The 17122-nt window shown below is 37.1% G+C and overlaps 1 protein-coding gene across 12 annotated transcripts in view; it reads right to left on the reverse strand.

The window, feature by feature from the left end:
- Nucleotides 1-5243: 5243 nt before the first annotated feature.
- UBR5 (ubiquitin protein ligase E3 component n-recognin 5) overlaps nucleotides 5244-17122 on the reverse strand; it is a 79764-nt gene continuing 67885 nt past the window's right edge. For 10 of the 12 annotated variants that reach the window (XM_040696383.2, XM_040696382.2, XM_040696381.2 and 7 more), the window contains 15 exons: nucleotides 16412-16632; nucleotides 14523-14643; nucleotides 14335-14433; nucleotides 13838-14081; nucleotides 13126-13237; nucleotides 12469-12613; nucleotides 12050-12180; nucleotides 11782-11842; nucleotides 11281-11456; nucleotides 10849-10933; nucleotides 10125-10280; nucleotides 9601-9714; nucleotides 8275-8419; nucleotides 7616-7701; nucleotides 5244-6440 (listed from right to left, as the gene is read on the reverse strand). In XM_040696383.2, the coding sequence (XP_040552317.1) occupies nucleotides 6228-6440; nucleotides 7616-7701; nucleotides 8275-8419; nucleotides 9601-9714; nucleotides 10125-10280; nucleotides 10849-10933; nucleotides 11281-11456; nucleotides 11782-11842; nucleotides 12050-12180; nucleotides 12469-12613; nucleotides 13126-13237; nucleotides 13838-14081; nucleotides 14335-14433; nucleotides 14523-14643; nucleotides 16412-16632 (2109 nt within the window). In that variant the 3' untranslated portion in view covers nucleotides 5244-6227. The remainder of the gene's footprint in view (nucleotides 6441-7615; nucleotides 7702-8274; nucleotides 8420-9600; nucleotides 9715-10124; nucleotides 10281-10848; nucleotides 10934-11280; nucleotides 11457-11781; nucleotides 11843-12049; nucleotides 12181-12468; nucleotides 12614-13125; nucleotides 13238-13837; nucleotides 14082-14334; nucleotides 14434-14522; nucleotides 14644-16411; nucleotides 16633-17122) is intronic. The other 2 variants (XM_046937968.1, XM_040696375.2) reach the window with 1 other exon arrangement.

Here is a 17122-nt window from a genome sequence, read left to right on the forward strand (position 1 = left end):
CCCGGGAAGTCTCACAGGTGCCACAGAATGGCTGAGATCTCCCTTCTCCATCAGTTTCCAGAGTAAAATTCTTCAGTGTGAGAACTGGGAGCTGGAACATGTATTCAGTTCTTCTGGACCGTATCTGCCCTTTGTGGCTCTTGTATTCTTTAAGCCCACCAGGGGAGCTCAGGGATGGGGGTTAGGAAGCTTCGGTGGCGAGATCTGTGCAGCAGGGTGACTGCTGGTCCCAAGCATAGAACAGGTTTGATTTCCTTAGATGGAGTTTTCTGGCAAGAAATACATACCTAAGTGTCACATTACTAAACAGCGTACCAGAATACATAACAGGCATAACGTGAGAAAAAATACAGTCTTACACAAATATTTGCTGTTACCCAACTACTGCTCTTTAAAGCTTTAAAGTTTCATTGCCCAAACGTACCCATACATGCTGTCTAATGTCCGTGTTCAACTACAGCTCCATTCTTTCCCGTACTGAGTACCAGGGATTCCATTTCTTGATCCAGAGCAAATCATGAATCATATCATAGAATCACAGAATGGCCTGGGTTGAAAAGGACCACAGTGATCATTGAGTTTCAACCCCCCTGCTACGTGCAGGGTCGCCAACCACCAGACCAGGCTGCCCAGAGCCACATCCAGCCTGGCCTTGAGAGGAACTCCGAGTTGGATCAAGCCCAACTGACCCTTCAATACCAACAAATTACATTGGTGCATCCTCCAATACAGTGCTGATATCCCAGGAACTCATGCCTCCCCCTCAATAAGCGCAAGCACCAAAACTCAGTACCAATCACACTATTTAGTAACATTGACTTGCCTATTGACGGTTCCAGCTCCCTGCCCCTAATCCAGTCATCCCCAAATACGGGACTGTCCTTGAAAACATTTTTTAAACCTAAGCCATACCAGCAATTCATGTAATTAAAGACAGAAATGACTTTGAATATTTAGGGATAATTTCTTAAAGACATAATTCCCCTTCTACAGATGCACAGCAAACATCTGTTTACACAGTGCCAGAAGAGTAATTCAGAGGGAAAACATGGCAAAGGACACGGACCATGGAAGAGAGGATTAACAAAACAGCAGTTGGCTCTTCTCACATCTCCACAAGAATCCACCAACTTCTGTCAACTTCATATAAATTGATTACATAACGTACATGACACTGAAATATGGAAAAGCACTTGCGGAATAGTAAAATAGTTTACATCCAGATTAAATACAAAGATGTAGCATTATGCATGGTTTTGCAAGACAAAGATTACCACAGCGTACATGTACTGTTCTATTTAAAACATCACCAGGTGGGTGGGGTGTTTTCCTCCTTCAGCTCCTAACCTACTTGGTGGCACAGCAGCTGAACTCAGGGCCGTACCTGCTCTCTCAGGACAGCGTACAAGCATCAGCTCAGTGTTCCTCATCATTGCACTGGGCCAAGAAATGGAATCTCTGGTACTCATATTCACCAAACTTCCATAGATGCCTCCTGAAAGTGCAGGGCATTATGCAGAGAAGCAGGACATGGAACTCCAGGGCAGGAAATCTCTGATATTTGTCAACCATAACATCCAAAATGCAGATCTCGACCTACAGTGCCTCTTCCCAATCTCCCCCTAAAGATACGATTTACTTTGAGAATACTGGCCTGCATTTAAAAATTACGTTTATAGAGATCACATTTTATATAAAGAATGCTGTTTTAGGTAGATTGAAGAATTTTCATCTATAAATCAAAGGCAAAACTGTCCACTGTGTGCAAATCAGTGCGTGAATGATTTCAGTATGTCCAAAATAAGCATTTCCTGGAGGCCACCTTAGAAGCCTCGTCACACGGAAGCAAACACAGGTTGTGGCAGCGATGCGTTTTCCAGTAAGTTCACACTGACTATTGTATTCAAACATACACCGTGTTACATGTTGTCATGGATGAAGGATACTGAAGGTTCGATATTATGGAGAAGAAAAGTTCTGAAGGACGGGGTAGCAACCAACTGCTTCTTACTGACCAGTATATTACAGTGGTAACTTGTGATTAATGACAAAAATGACCATTACATCCAAAAAATCATGGACAAAGACACTGCGATGCAAGTCACCCTTAGAACAGATTTTGCTTACAAAGTGTATCCCTGTCCTCCATACAGAGCACACATGAACTTCAAGCACTGAAGGTTTGAGGTGCTCAGTGAAGCTTTTGCAGGACTGATCTGCACCCACATTTGTGTGTGTGGATGCTCAGAGCTTAGGATAAGCCAACACCACACATGCTGAAATCCAGTTATTAGGCTTTGCAAAGTTATATATTTCAGTTTGGCAGAATACGTACTGAAAAGAATTAGGCCGACTGAAGAGTTTAGATTAAAAGGTCAAATAATCCAGTTTAAAAAGAGAAAGCAAAACAAAGCTAGTAAGCTAGGCAGCTGTTTGCCATAGGAAGAGGAAGCTTGAGAAATGAAAGCATCAATGAGTGCAGAAAGGTTTAGAATGCCGTTTACATAAATTCATGCACTGAGACATGATCTACAGCTTATAAGATGAAAGAACAGCAGATAAATTTCCTCAGAGAAATCAGAATCATAGAAGGAACACTGAAGATTGCCCAGGCCCAGCCCCCTGCTCTAGCAGGGCTGCCATCCCCCGGCTCAGGCTGCCCAGGGCCCATCCAACCTGGCCCTGGGATGCAGTACCCACAGCTCTCAGGGCAGCCTGTGCCAGCGCCTCACCAAGGCCCTAATGCACTGAGCAATCTGTCACAGTGTTAGAAATGACCGAGCTGTGCTGAACCAGGCCTCCAAAAGGAGCACTGTGTGAAACAGACCTGCTAGATATAAGGTGCCGTGACTTGTACGTTTCTGCCATCCGTACAACTGAAATCAGAAGCTCCTATGTGTTACTCTGTGCACTTCTATTTGGACACACACAGTGAAGCAAACTTTTTTTTTAAAGCAGATGATCTGTACACAAGTGCAAACATCTTTTAAAAGATAAATGTAGGCTAAGAGATTAGGAAATTTCCATTTTCTACACCTCTCTGAATGACTGATTCTGTACAAGATGGGTAGTGCTTTTGATTCACAGGTTTGCCAGTTCACTTCTTTCCAACAAAAGCTACCTAGAGCCAGCAACTTACTTGCAGGAAAGAAAAGGGACTCCCAAATCAAGTGGAAAGAAAAGGCCACTCCAGAAGAAAAGCCCAAGTAATTTCTCACTTCTGGTAAGGTAACCAGCCTGAAGCCATCTACCTTCTGGACAGGACAGACTAAACTACGCAACAGAGTCTATCACTGAGGACTAACTATGGGAAGACCATGCTAAGGAGTCAGTTCTCCCTAGATTCAGAACAGGAACTGGCATGGTGGTAACATTTTGTTAGTTCCTACCTCTATCTCCTATTTCAGCAGTTATAAATATAGGTAACTATCTGGACTATATAAAAGGTATTAGAGGTTTCTGCTTTAACTTGTTTCTCTACTACATCTTGGAAGTGAACTAATAGAAGGGCTTAAGTCAAAGGGAGACGAGGTGTATGATTTTAATAAACATTTTTTTCTTATTAAAACCTTGATATAGTTTAAATATACCATACAGAGGAAAAAAGCTATTTATACACATTTCAAGTCAATGACCACAGCATAAATCAAACTAGGTTCCCTCTCCACTTCTGTCATCAGAATGCCTTGTGTGTATATATGGTGAGCTACTATGAGTTATCTGTATAATTTTTGTCTAGCTATACATTACAGGACTTAAAAAAAAAAAGTTAAAGCTATATACAGAAATATATATACATATAACATATATTTATATGTTATACATACACATACACTTATATACATATACACACAATACATATATATATATATACACACACACACAGTACTTTACATTTATATATGGCCTTTTATCCAAGGACCTTGAATACTTTTTAATACATCAAGTCTCACAAAGCTTTGTGAGGGAGAGAGCTTTAGTTTTACAGACTGTAGAACTGAGGCCTATTCTAAACAGGCTCCTGTTGTTTGCTTGTGTTTATTCCTGCTTTCTACTAACTTCACAACATTCCCCATTAGAGGCGGTTTTGGTAATGAAATAATTATACCGGTTCAAAACCCAGGAAGACGACACCTTGTACCTCTCTAACTATATTCCTTAGTCTATGAGAACAGTCATGCCAGTACAGGTTTTCTCTGTACTGATCCTTAAATTTAGACTTATGTAGCTGTACTGGGCTTTTTCTTTTTTAAAGAAGTATCGGCACAGTGAAATCAGATATAATTTCAAACTTAAGCTACCCTGAAGATCTCAAAAGAAAATCCAGAACAGACTCCAATTCCCACACACTGAAACTGTTCTTTTCTAGAATGAGTGATATAGGAAGTATCAGTAAATAGAGAAATAATTCTACATCTGTGTATTGATTTATCTGCAGATTAACTACATAAGCCTGAAACAGTTTCATCCAGTAAATCAGATTTTCAGCACCAGTTTGGCAACTGGTGATTCTAACTTCTGATTTCAACCATGTTCCACACCTGCAGGTACTAAATAATGAAAACTGAAAAAAAAAAACCCAAAATAACCAATCACAATCACAGGTAACTTCTGGCCATCCTCAGCTACATAACACAAAGAAAAATCTAGTGGAACTGCAGCAGAATTGAATTCCACTTAGATTTTAATGAAACATCAATTAACTCTCCCCAGCAAAACAAAAACCGCTTACTAACAGACTCGTGGCATTGAAAAAGCAGGAAAGAGCCCTGTAAGCCCTTAAGCTTCAATTCTTCAGTCCGCTAAGCTTTCAGAAATCTATGATACAGAAAAAAGCAGCTCTTGCCTTTAGTTATCACTCCAAGTCTCCAAAGTCTCGCATGCATTGGGAAAACCAAGGCCTAGGTCATGGTCAATGACTGCCCTCCCCAAAGCAACCACTTCAAAAGTGAAAATACAGTAGAACCCACTACAACACACTTTGAAAACTTTATTCTAAACTAATAACCTGGAGATTTTTCAGAACAAGCCACCTTCCCTTCAAACCAATACTGTCAGAAGAAGGGGTTGCCTGGCCCATTTGATTCAAGATTCTCTGCTAACTGTAAAATGTGGGTTGAATACCTTCTGCACGTCAATTTTTCAGTTACAAAATCCAGATTTTGATGAACAACTGTGCTTGGTGTATGCTGTTAGCTAAAATATGAATGGCTAAATAAATAAAAACTATTGTTTCTTCAGTATGACTTGGTATTTTGTCTGTAATTTCTTTATTAAAAAACTGTAACAAGATACTTAAAAAAAGGCTAGATACAAAAGAAGTTAAGCTGCTCACGAACATTAAGGTTTTCCAAAAAAGTATCTTCGATAATCATGATCTTATAAACATTTTACAGTTACCAGAAAGTGCCCAGGCTGAGTTTACATAGTTAGATTATGTAGTTACAAGTGTTGGGTTAGAACTGGTAGTGGAACAATCTCCTAACTCTCTGTTCACTGAAACAGGGATACAAAATGTTGATTGTGAACTATGAAATACTGTGCATTGGCCTCAGCATATGTACAAAAAAAAAAAACCAAAACACTGAAGGTACAGATTACATGCAAAATATTAGTGGTGGCATCTGATGTGCCAGAGTTCAATGCAGCTAGAGCAAAAATTGCAATGAAAGTGGTTTCATAAGTGAACGACCACAACTCTGGGATCTGAGCTGTCAGGAACTTTTTTTCTCTTTTTTTTTTTTTTTTTTTTTTACAAGTTCAATATACATGGCACACAACCGCAGCCAACCACAAATTAAACACCATAAAAAAGTTAAAATAAACCACAGAACATACTTAATTTTTTATTTCGAAATTCCCTACTCCCTCTATACAAGAACCTTTGCTGAAACACTTTCCACAAAGGCAGCAGTGAATTTTCAGAACATTTTACATATTTTCCCTCAGCAAAAAGATAAATCACAGTGTAAATTATATTGTTCTGCTGTCATCTTTGGCTGGGGTTAGTCCAAGGAGTTATCGACTAGCAAACTGTTGCAATCAGATATTGCCAGCTCTCCTTAGGCCTTTACATTACAAATTTAGTACAGGAATGTTTGCATTTAAATCTTTAAAGTACCACCAGGGGTATGACAGCATTAGCTTTCATAAACTTTTATAGACAAATGGAAAAATCTACAAAACTTAGCTAGTAATATTACACAGCAATACACACTTTTTATAATCTACACAAAACCAAAATTCTTGGTCTTAATGGCGAGTAACAACTTCTGTTTCAAAATCTGCTTAGAGGAATAGAGTGGGACATAAAGGCGAGAAATGCAAGTGTTTGCTGTAGGAAGGTGTTGGTCATCTGGTGGTCTTATTGTGATTGATGGCATGGGCTGGAATCCCTCCTCACTGGCTGGCAATGATGGACTTGACGTCCAGAAGTAAACCTGATAAAAAGAAGACAGCATTTAAAATTGCGTTGGGCAAGGCTACAATTCACACTGCACACAAATGACTGTTGTGTGGCATGGGTTAAATAAAAAAAACTGCACAGAACAGTCGCAGTCAAGTTTGATCACAGTACAGTCCTTTCAGTATGCCAACTCAACTCAGTGGTCATGTTATATACTTCTGTAATAGCTTCCTTCATTTCCTTTCCTGTGCTGCTCATTGTATTATACACTTCTGCTAAAACTAATAAAAGCAGCGCTCAAGATGATCCTGCATCAACAAATTCTCAGTAAATATGATGTCCCCAGCTCCACTTGGGAAGATTTTAACTGTCAACACAATATGAAAATCAAAAAAAAAATCTCTCACATCAAAAATGACTCCCAAGGCAGTTCATGACCAGGTGATATAGCACCTGTACAGACAGAAAGCAACAATGGGGAATATTGGCTTTACAGTCTCAAGGGTGAAATACTGACTTGCAGAGCAGAGTCACTACCAAAGTGCAATTAAAGATATTCCTTAACAATTATGCTCCAGATTTTCCACTTTTCAGTTAAGTCCTTGTTTCCTGTTAGCAAATCGTAAAGGAAAGATAGTACCTTAAGGAGTAAGTTAAATGCAAGTAGTTTTAAGAAGCGAATGGATACAATGTACAGGCAAGTTTTCCAAAGTGAAACAGAATCTTTTTCTTTCATGCTTCTCATCAGCTATTCTGAAAGGGCTTTGAGAAAAAGGAGATGATATCATTACGGACATCTTATAGACAGGACACATGCATTGCCCTCAGGATACACAGAAGTTAAGAGAGCGACTAATCCAGGGAAAGAAATCAATCAATCTCAAGAAATCTAATATACCAACCCACAAAACAGTTGACTAACAACAGTAACTTAGCTTAAGAGCTACTTTGCAAAGACTGTGAGCATGCTTCAACATAGCAGATTTGAAAATAAGGGCAAGGAAACACCACATTTACTTCCATCTGCAAGGTCTAGGATTCACACCTAATGTTTCCAGAACTCAAAGTTTAACCAATTCTTACTACTACAGTCTGCCACCTTACTGTTAGCATACGAAGTCTTTGTAGGTATACACACTGAATGAACAGTAATGATGCAAAAGTAATCCCAGCTGTTCTGCACGCTTCCACTGAGAATGAACAACTCACCAGATCTTGTCTTTCTGTCATACTCATCTTCTCAACTATGGACCAAAACCAACGCTTGAACTGCAAAAGCTTCTCAGCATTTTCTCCTATATGAGAAAAAACAATATACGTCGTGTACTTATGTAATTCAGTTGGTGCACTGAACAATAAATATTAAGAGATCTGTTCTAAATGGACTGCATGTAAGTTGGATCTCAGCCAGTCTCTGATACTGGAGATAGAGTCGTTTTAAAACTAATACACACACTTCTGAATATAAAGGCTAAGTCCATCATACCTCAGTGTTTCACACCCTCCCAACCAAAAAGTCCAGTAAAAGCTAAATACAGTTTAAAAAAAATTAAAGACATTAGCATGCATACATCACATATAGTTCTAACATTAGGTCAGAACTTCCAGAAGGAAAGACATACTACCAGTACCATAATTCTTTTATTTCAGGCCAATAGGCAGTGAAGTTGGAAAATGTGCCTTTTTTCCCTTGACTGAAAGTAAACGCTTTAGAAGGTATGTAAAGAACACAGAAATTTTATCATCAATTTGAGTGACTTAGCAAATGATGACAAATTTTAAGAGGTAGTTTCAGCTTAAAGCTGGTAACTATGCAGAACAGACAGTGTTATTCAAACACAGAGTTGAAGAGGTAAGTTGTTTCATACCTGACTCATCATTGAAAGAGGTAAAGCTGATTAGCATTTGCACATTTACTTCACCACAGCCATTTACCAAAAGTCTGAAATCTTCCGCTGTCAAATCTTCTAATGAATTCTTTGGAAGTACATCCAGAAGACCCTTCCTCATTGCCTTAAGTTAAAACCACAAGATTCACATTACAGCCATATCATTTACTGACAAGTTCCATGTCCAATTCCCTATCAACTCGAAATGTATTATACTCTTGGCTGTTCTTTTCTGCCAAAGCTTTACGATCTGAGATGCCAATTTTCTGAAACAAAGAACTGCAGCAAGTTAAGCAGCAGAGCAGTACAAGTATATGACTGCAAAAGAAAACAGTAATTGTTTGAGCTAGTATTGCACCAACTACAGGAGCAGAAGCAAATTATATTCTATTACTGAAAATATCAGATATTTTGCTGACCTACACTGAATCTAATGAGAGTTACAAAATGCACATCTCATCTTAATTCCACTTTGCTTCCTCAGTCACTCACATGGCTCTTCTGCTTTAAAAATGTAATATACGTGCATATATGTGTAGACACCCATACATGTTTTATATAAATAACAGATTAAACTCAGTTTTCAAAATATGAGAATTTCAATAAATTATCAACATAAGTGTTACAATTTTCAAGTCTTACAATAAAGAGAGAGTTGAAATGCTTATTAATTCATGCAGACATGGAGACCGAGTGACTTAATTTCAGGAACACATTCTTCTTTTGTAGAATTCTGGACTTAATCTGCACAGAAGTCATCTAGAATCTGCTAGCTTAACTCAGAACTGCAGCAGAAATTACCAAGTTCAGATGTAGTAAGCCATTCTTTAAAAAGAGCTTCAAAACTCAATGTTTTTAATATAGTTCTACAGTCAATTAATAGGTTTTTTGCTACACCGGTAAAAAAGAATGAAGTTGGGTTTCGTAACTTCCTTTTAAAGCAAGAATACAATCAAGTCAGAAGTTCAAGGTGATTTATATACATTTTTGCCTGTAAGGCTAAACAAACCAAAGATGACGGTGATTACTAGTACAAAGTAGCTGCTAAACCCAAAGCAAGAATTCCAAGAGGCCATTTAAACCCAAAGAGTGATTGTATAAACTTAACCAACGAGATCACATTTAAAAGGAATTATCTTTCATCATGTTAAAAAAAATTGGTCATTCTTCACAGCACTGCATAACTACTACAAAAAAAGATTCTTTTTAATCAAGCTGTCACACTTCAGAAAGAACATGATTAGCAATACCATAATGGAGGATAGAGGGGGGAAAAAAGCCCACAACACTCCACCAAGAACTTACATGCAGAGGCTGTTCTGCTACTACCAACATTCGGTGTTCTGCATATTTCCGGACATATTCATAAACATTCTGAGGAGTGACTGGTATATTTACACCATTGGAAATAAGTTCAACCTATGGCAAATTATCAAAGATCATTGGAGGAAAGAAAGACAAAATGAGATTATTATTACAACAGACATGTATGTTGATTGGTGATTTATAGCTTAACATTTCTCCAAACTGAAATAACATTTACTACTAGTACTGTTACTACTATATGGTCACTTTACAGACTCTCTAGCATTGATTATGCTCTCCAGGCTTTATGGTAGGCTCTACTTACACCACCTTCAAGGAAAGAGACAAAATCAACCAAACCAAACACCCCACATTTCACTGTCTAAAGAGAATGCTGTATTTGAATCTAGAAAAAGGTAGAAGATGAAGTTTGAAACCTTACAAGAGCCTACGTTATACATACAAGACAACATGCATAAGTTATACAATTCTGAACTTACAGTGAGACAGCTTTTTGTCCTTACCTGCCCTCCACCCTCCTCCTTGCACAGGTCTATTGCAAAAGCTAAATCCATTGCTGCAAACACTGCATCAGCATCTGTACTTTGGGAAGCAAGTATAAGCTGCCGAAGGCTTTCATACATAACTGGATCAAAAAAAGCAAAGTCATGCCAGTTCACCTGTTAAAAAAACAAACAAAAACCCATACCTTTTGTTAAAGAACATATTCAAAATTATGTGACCTGTGCCTAATCACTAGCATACAACAGTGCACGTGTAACAACCCCAAATAACTCATGTAACAAAGCATATAAACACTTAAAAATAACAGCAGTCAAACTCTTATTTTCAGCATGCAGTTGAAGATGCTTAAGACTACTCAACTCAAGTGCATTAGCCAAACATACAGACTTGTAAAGCCTTTCCTGCTATTATGGGCATAGAGCTTATGAAGAAGTTTAATCATTTGGGGATTTTTGTTTGTTTTCTTGTTTTTGGAGAGGTGTGAGGGGACTTTGTTTTTAACAAATTCTTCTACATATCACTTAGATCAGTACAGATTTGATGGTGGTTGACTGAAGTTGGAAGTTTCACAGTCTCAAATAAAATACCTTCAATTCAAGCTAAAAGCATACTTACAGTTCCAGGACCAACTCTACTATAGTCAATGCACAGTAGGAAGAAAAAGCAATTAAAGATGAGTTTCTACATGAATAAATCAAATTCAAACTTCTATCATCAACTTACCTTTCTGCCAAGAAGAACTTTGATTACATGTCTATTTAACGTGATAGGACACAGCTCATTCTGCAACAGGCACAATCCTAAGATTCTGAAAATAAACATGATTTTTGTTTTAGTATGACACAAGTTACATCGGGGATTTTTTAGACTAAAAATTTGTAAATAAGAATTAAGCTTCCCAGTCCTATCGATCCACAAAAGAAAATTGTGGACACTATTTTCTGCAGTATAAAACCTTAAGATTGCCAAAAAAGATGAATTATAACAAGAACAGTAATCTCCAGATGTGCAAATTCTCCACTATTCAGCACCCGGAACAAGATACAGAGCAAATAAGGTATAAATAAAGTTTCTGCTGCTTGCATCAGGGGCGCTCTTCCTTGGTATTTTGAATACTCATCTTTTACAATTTTTTCAGACAAGTTAATCACATACCTGCCAATATTTCTGAAACAATTCAGCCTTGCTTCTGTGTTTTTACCGGGTCTTGGTGTATAAAAACCTCGCTTTCCAGGCTGGTAGAAAAGTGGTGCATTATCATCCCCATCATCCGTATCATCTAATTCCATATCTACGACACTGCGGCTGGAACCATGTCGCTTTCTATTCTCCTGTTTTGAAAGTCAGAACAGTAATTCACAAGTGTACTTCTAGCTACCAAGCCACTTCAGCAAGCTCTTGCAACCCAACTCAAAGATTACATTTTCTAATGGTAATGTTTTATATTTTTGAGTGATTACTACTTAATCTTTCAAAGGCATAAACTAATAGCAAAAAAAAAATCTTCTGATCTGAGTAAAGATATGTTCTTGATAACTCCACAAGATAATTAAATAGAACTTTGTGTTGCGTGATGAGAGAAGGCTCCAGCCAGATTCTAAAATTAATTGATAACTGAATTTCTCCTAACTTTCTATTTACACATCAGTACGTTACCTGCACTTTATCTGAAGAGTCCAGCAATCCAAGATCCAATATACTGTCAGCACCATTCTCCCTTGACAGGGAAAAAAAAAAAAAGGCAAATGATGATTTAATTTCACAATAAGAAATATTCTGAAACCAAAGTCAATGAGTCACTTATCCAAAGAAAAAAGTCTAAAACAAAGCCAACAAGTAAGGTGGATGTATCAGTTAAATTCAGCACAAAGTGTTTTGACCACAAAACTAGATTTCATCTCTTAAAGAATCCTCAATACTTTACCTGCCATGTGCAATAATGAGTTCCATTGCTTCATCAACTCTTGCTCTAAGGGAATCTTCACTAGCTAGTAACAGAAGCAGCTGAGCAGGGGACAATTCCAACAACATTCCTGTGATCTTACTTGCAAATGCCTGGAGATATGGAACGACACATTACTATTCTCTGCCAGTTCTCTCATTTTCAAATACAGTTTTATGAAAGTTTAAGGACTTCAAATACAGAATGCATTACAAGATACCTCACAGGCTACATGACACATTACAGAAACAAAAATCTGAAGAATATCCTAAAGAATACAAAAGTAGGCATATGTGTTCAACTATGCTCAGGTAAGTTAACAATTCACCAGAAAATTAATTTTTCAATTAAAACATGCAGGAACACTTGACATATCATTTAATGTACTAGCTAAGACATACTGGCTGCATTGCTTGCACTCGAGGGTAGAGCCTTTCTCCAAGTGCTTGTCTGTGTGCTGGAAGTGGATCAGGATCATCACTAGGATTTCCTTCTGATGCTGGTCTAAAAGGCCTTGTGTCAATGGAAAGCTGTCTTCTAAAGTCCCTTAAAAGAAGTTAGAGCAGTTTGTACTAATTTCAGAGGAAATAAAAATACTCAGAACCTTCTTTTTTTTTTTATTCCCCCTCCCCCCAGAGATTCTAAACAGGATTAGATTTTACACCAGGAGTATTTCTCATAGATATATGGAGAGAATGATTCAGAATCAGAGAATCAAAACGAATCAGATATTTTGATACTATCAGTAGTTCAGATGAAGCAGTCAAGTGTGTCACCAACGACAGTACTGTTTCCAAGCCACCTTGTAATTTCGTGCTAGTATACAAGTTTTTTTATTATTGTTTTAGCAGAGATTTATGGCCTACTGTTGAGATCATCAACACTATTATCAACTTCATAACTTTTTTTAAAAGTATGTGTGTCGATTTCTTTAAATTTAATACAATTTGGTCTTGAAAGTGAAAAAGACATTTAATTTGAGTATCTTTCTGAAGATAACCCAGGCAGTTATTCCATCTGACAAATCAGCTCCAACAAATTAAAAATGTATCACTTACCTGTCCCTGTCTCTCCGAGAACCAGCCCTTAAGCCACTACTTCTCCGCATTTCTCTCTCACGCTCCCTCTCCCGATCTCTCTCCCCCCTGTTTCGCAATCTCTGCATCAGACCTTAAGGAGAAGGAAAAAAACCAATTAACCTTCAGTATCTTTATACTTCTCTCTCCATCAAGTTTCAGTATAAGAAGGACGCAGTTTTGAAGACAGTTTGAAAGACATTAATGAGAACCACTTCACTTCATGGAGTGATCCAGGTTCAGCCAAGTTTAGGAAAGGAACCTGAAGTGTTTGTACCAACTTACAAATGCAAAAATATTTCAAAAGGTTATACAGTTTCAAAAAACATTTACAAATATTTGTGACAGGCCAGATGCAGCAGTCATGTTAAATGTATGCACTAACTAAAATCTTAACATAAAATCTTGATAATCCACTGGAGAGAAAGATGCTCAAAAAAAGCTAGAAACTTCTAAAGTGAACTTCTAACTTCTAAACTCATTTCTAGAAAAACATCAACTTCTTGTTTCTGAAAACAAAAAAAACCCAACATTTTCTTGTCTCAGAAAACTAACATACACAATTTTCATAGTTCCTACGCTGACTGAACAGCAAGAAATCTCCAGAGCAAACAGCAAGCATTTTAACATATAAAAAAAGCGTTTGATGCTTTTATGAATATTATCTGTAAATTAACTGCAGCATTTCACTTACTTGTATGGGTACCCTTATTGGCATTCTGAATACAATCTAGATTTGGCAGTTTCTCATTTGACAGAAAAGCCTGTGCAATGGCAGTATAAAAGCTCCGTGCTACACCACTGCCTTCTCCTGGCTCATCTTTAAAAGTAACTTTTACTCTGTGGACAGCCATTGGGGTGGTGGCACACCTGCGACCAAAATGATTGTTGAGCTGCCTCATGGTCTGCTGAATTAGAAGATCTCTGTCTCGATCAACCTATTAAAAAAAAAACCAAAAGGTTTTCTGTTCTTTATCAATCATCATATTGAGAGAATTTGAGCTTCACAAGGAAGTGTCTGGACACTTCTGCATAGATTAAAAAACTACCAAATAGATAATGAAAAACTACACCATTATTGCAATAAGGTTTAAGACAACTGCTTGCAGATTCTGAAACACAGTTTCTTCTATTAAGTTAGTGCAGTGTCTTATGGTGCAACTTCTAATGAGACAAACTAACATTTTTTACCTCCAGTGTTAAATCCCTGGATTGCTGGTTTCTAAGTTTTTCCATCTCCCTGCGGAACTTTGATTCCTTCACTTCAAAGCCACCTAATTCAGTCAGGATCTTAAAATAAAAAATAAAACCGAAATCAGAATAAGAGAAGTTCACAGTTAATTGGAAAAGTAATTGTTCTCATAATAAAAAATACATACCGATCCAGGCTCTGCTCCAACATCTTCCATGAATACTCTACCAAACAACTCTAAAGAAAGGCGCCAACGTCCCAGCAACATGTCATGAGATATAACCATGCCCATGAAGCTACACTGTGGTCTGATAAAAGAAGGATAAGAAATAATATTAATTTCTGATACATTTGGTGTACTTCTATTTTTACTTCACCTCTTGCCTCCAAGGAAGTTCTTGATTTCCAACAAACTGGACTATCACCCAACTACACTGCAGAAGAATGCATAGAGCTCATATGACTATGGTTAATTACTTGATCACAAGCTAAGCAAGGTGCGAGTTAAAATATACTATGGAACACTGACAGATAAAACCAATACACTTTAAATAATAAAGCCTGTTATCTACAGCAAGGTAATCTGATTATAAATCCTCTTGAGAGGTCTTTCCACATATTGTACAGTGTTAACCAACACAACTTGGCTTAATATGTAGGGAATTCTACACACTAAGCCCAGTCCTACAATGCCCTAGAATGCAGCCAGTTAAAAATGGCTTTTGCCTACCGTGCTAACCAGTTACCACATATTAGCATATGAAGGAGCTAATAACTTGATATGCATTTGGAACGAACAAAGAACGAGTAAGAGTACTTAGCAGCAATTGCAGTGGAGGAAAAAAGCCTTCAAAATAAATTAAATATGAAAGTCTGGCAGATTCTGATATTTTTCTCCTCAGTGAAATGCTGACATAATGAAGTCCTTCCTCCTCCGACCAGTAAACAAGTTGTGAGCTCAGTTTACTTAGATTAGACATTGTCTCCAGCCTGAGAAGTTTCAGTAATTTAGGTAAGTTAATTTTTCCAATTCACAGTTCTTCTCAAAACGTGGTCATGAGAAAGAGGCATGTTATATTCCACACTTTCCGCCTCAGGTGAAACAAAGATGGAAAAACTTTCTGTATGTCACTCCTCCTTTTATGTAAAAATGCATCACAGCTGTCCTTTTTGAACAGGAAGAGCAGACTGGACATTCATACTGAAGTGCTAATTATAAACCTTAAGATTTTCAATAAAATAGTACTTTTCAGTTCTATGTTACAATCCTCAAGCTCGTAAATGTAACTCCTTGCTCCTACAGCTGTGCTTGAAAATCCCCTACTGAGACTTAGGATTTTATGTATTGTTGTACCAGCTGCAAATCTTAGCACTGATTTTAGCAGTTCTAGGTTTTAAATATTCACAAATACTTAAGCATGTAATTTTTATGAAGCCAGTCAAATGAACTTTAATTTCATGGAAAGTAAACAAGCTGGATGTCTACTCTCCATGATAACTTAATGGTTACTTACTCTAATCCTTCCAATCTTTATAAAGTGTTTATTCAATTATCTGTCTCCTATAATACATGTTGATTTAAACAGAGGAGTTAAATTTACGTTAGCTAAATACAACACTACCACAGATGAAATTCAAATCCTGCTTCAAAAAGATAATTACTTCAAAAGCATGCAACTTCATTGCTACTTGGAATTCACTCTTCTGGGGCTGCCTTCAACTGAAAACTTTGTTTAAAAAATAAGCTCTAATTCAAACTGTAGACTGTTCAATCTCTAACTGCATAAAATGTAGTTGGTATCTCAAGACACAGATGGGAAGCTGTCAATTCCCATTTTTCATGTGGCTTACTAATGAGTCATACTACCTATGCAGAAGAACATCAGATAATAAAGGATTTTTAGTAGTTTCCACACACTCTGAGACTGCTCAACTGTTCATTTTAAAAGCTACTAAATACAAATAACACATTCAAACTAAATAAAGCTACTCATTTTAAATTAAAATATTTTAGAGTCCGAAATATCCTTTTATCAGTTCAATGACATTTCATGCAGTAATTTTAAGTCCAACTACCTGAAAGATGTGAGAGGTGGCCCTTCACTTTCTGTCAGTCCTATCTCTGCCAACAAGCTGCTTTTCAGTTGTGCTGCAAGATCGTGAGCTGAAGGCCCTGGCTTTGAACTCTCAGATTCTTCTGTGGGCACATTTTGTTCTTCCCCTTCTCTCTTCTGCCGATTTTGCATGCTCATAACATTTTTTAAGTTGGCTGCATAAGACATTTTAGTTGGAAGAACCTAAACAGGGAAAATTAAAACTTAATTACAGTTTATTCTATAGGCAGTCTAAAAAGGCTTATTCAGGAAACACGTTATTCTTAAAACACAGAAAAATAAGTACTGCAATTGCTTTGATAATACACAATCTCAATGGCTTCAACAAATAGGAGAAACAGTTTTCCTGTTTTACATTTGTATTTCATATACTTGTTTCATAATGTTCAGTCTGTAGGCATGTCAGATCTATCACACATAGTAATATTTCTTATTACAAATCATTACTCAATTGGCATTTCAAAATTAACATAGATCATATTGTAGCCTTTAAAAATATTGCCTGAAATCTGCTATTCATCAGCAACTATACAAATTCTTACATTTCAAAAAGATTAATACAAAAGTAGAAATTAAAACAGAAGTTTTCACACTTGAAGTGCTTTTGAATTATTGTTCTGAAAGCTACTTAAAATTTTTACTAAAAATTGAAGCATCTTTTTGGGGAATTAAG

Source organism: Gallus gallus, chromosome 2 (assembly GCF_016699485.2).
Source record: "Gallus gallus isolate bGalGal1 chromosome 2, bGalGal1.mat.broiler.GRCg7b, whole genome shotgun sequence".
Taxonomy (NCBI): domain Eukaryota; kingdom Metazoa; phylum Chordata; class Aves; order Galliformes; family Phasianidae; genus Gallus; species Gallus gallus.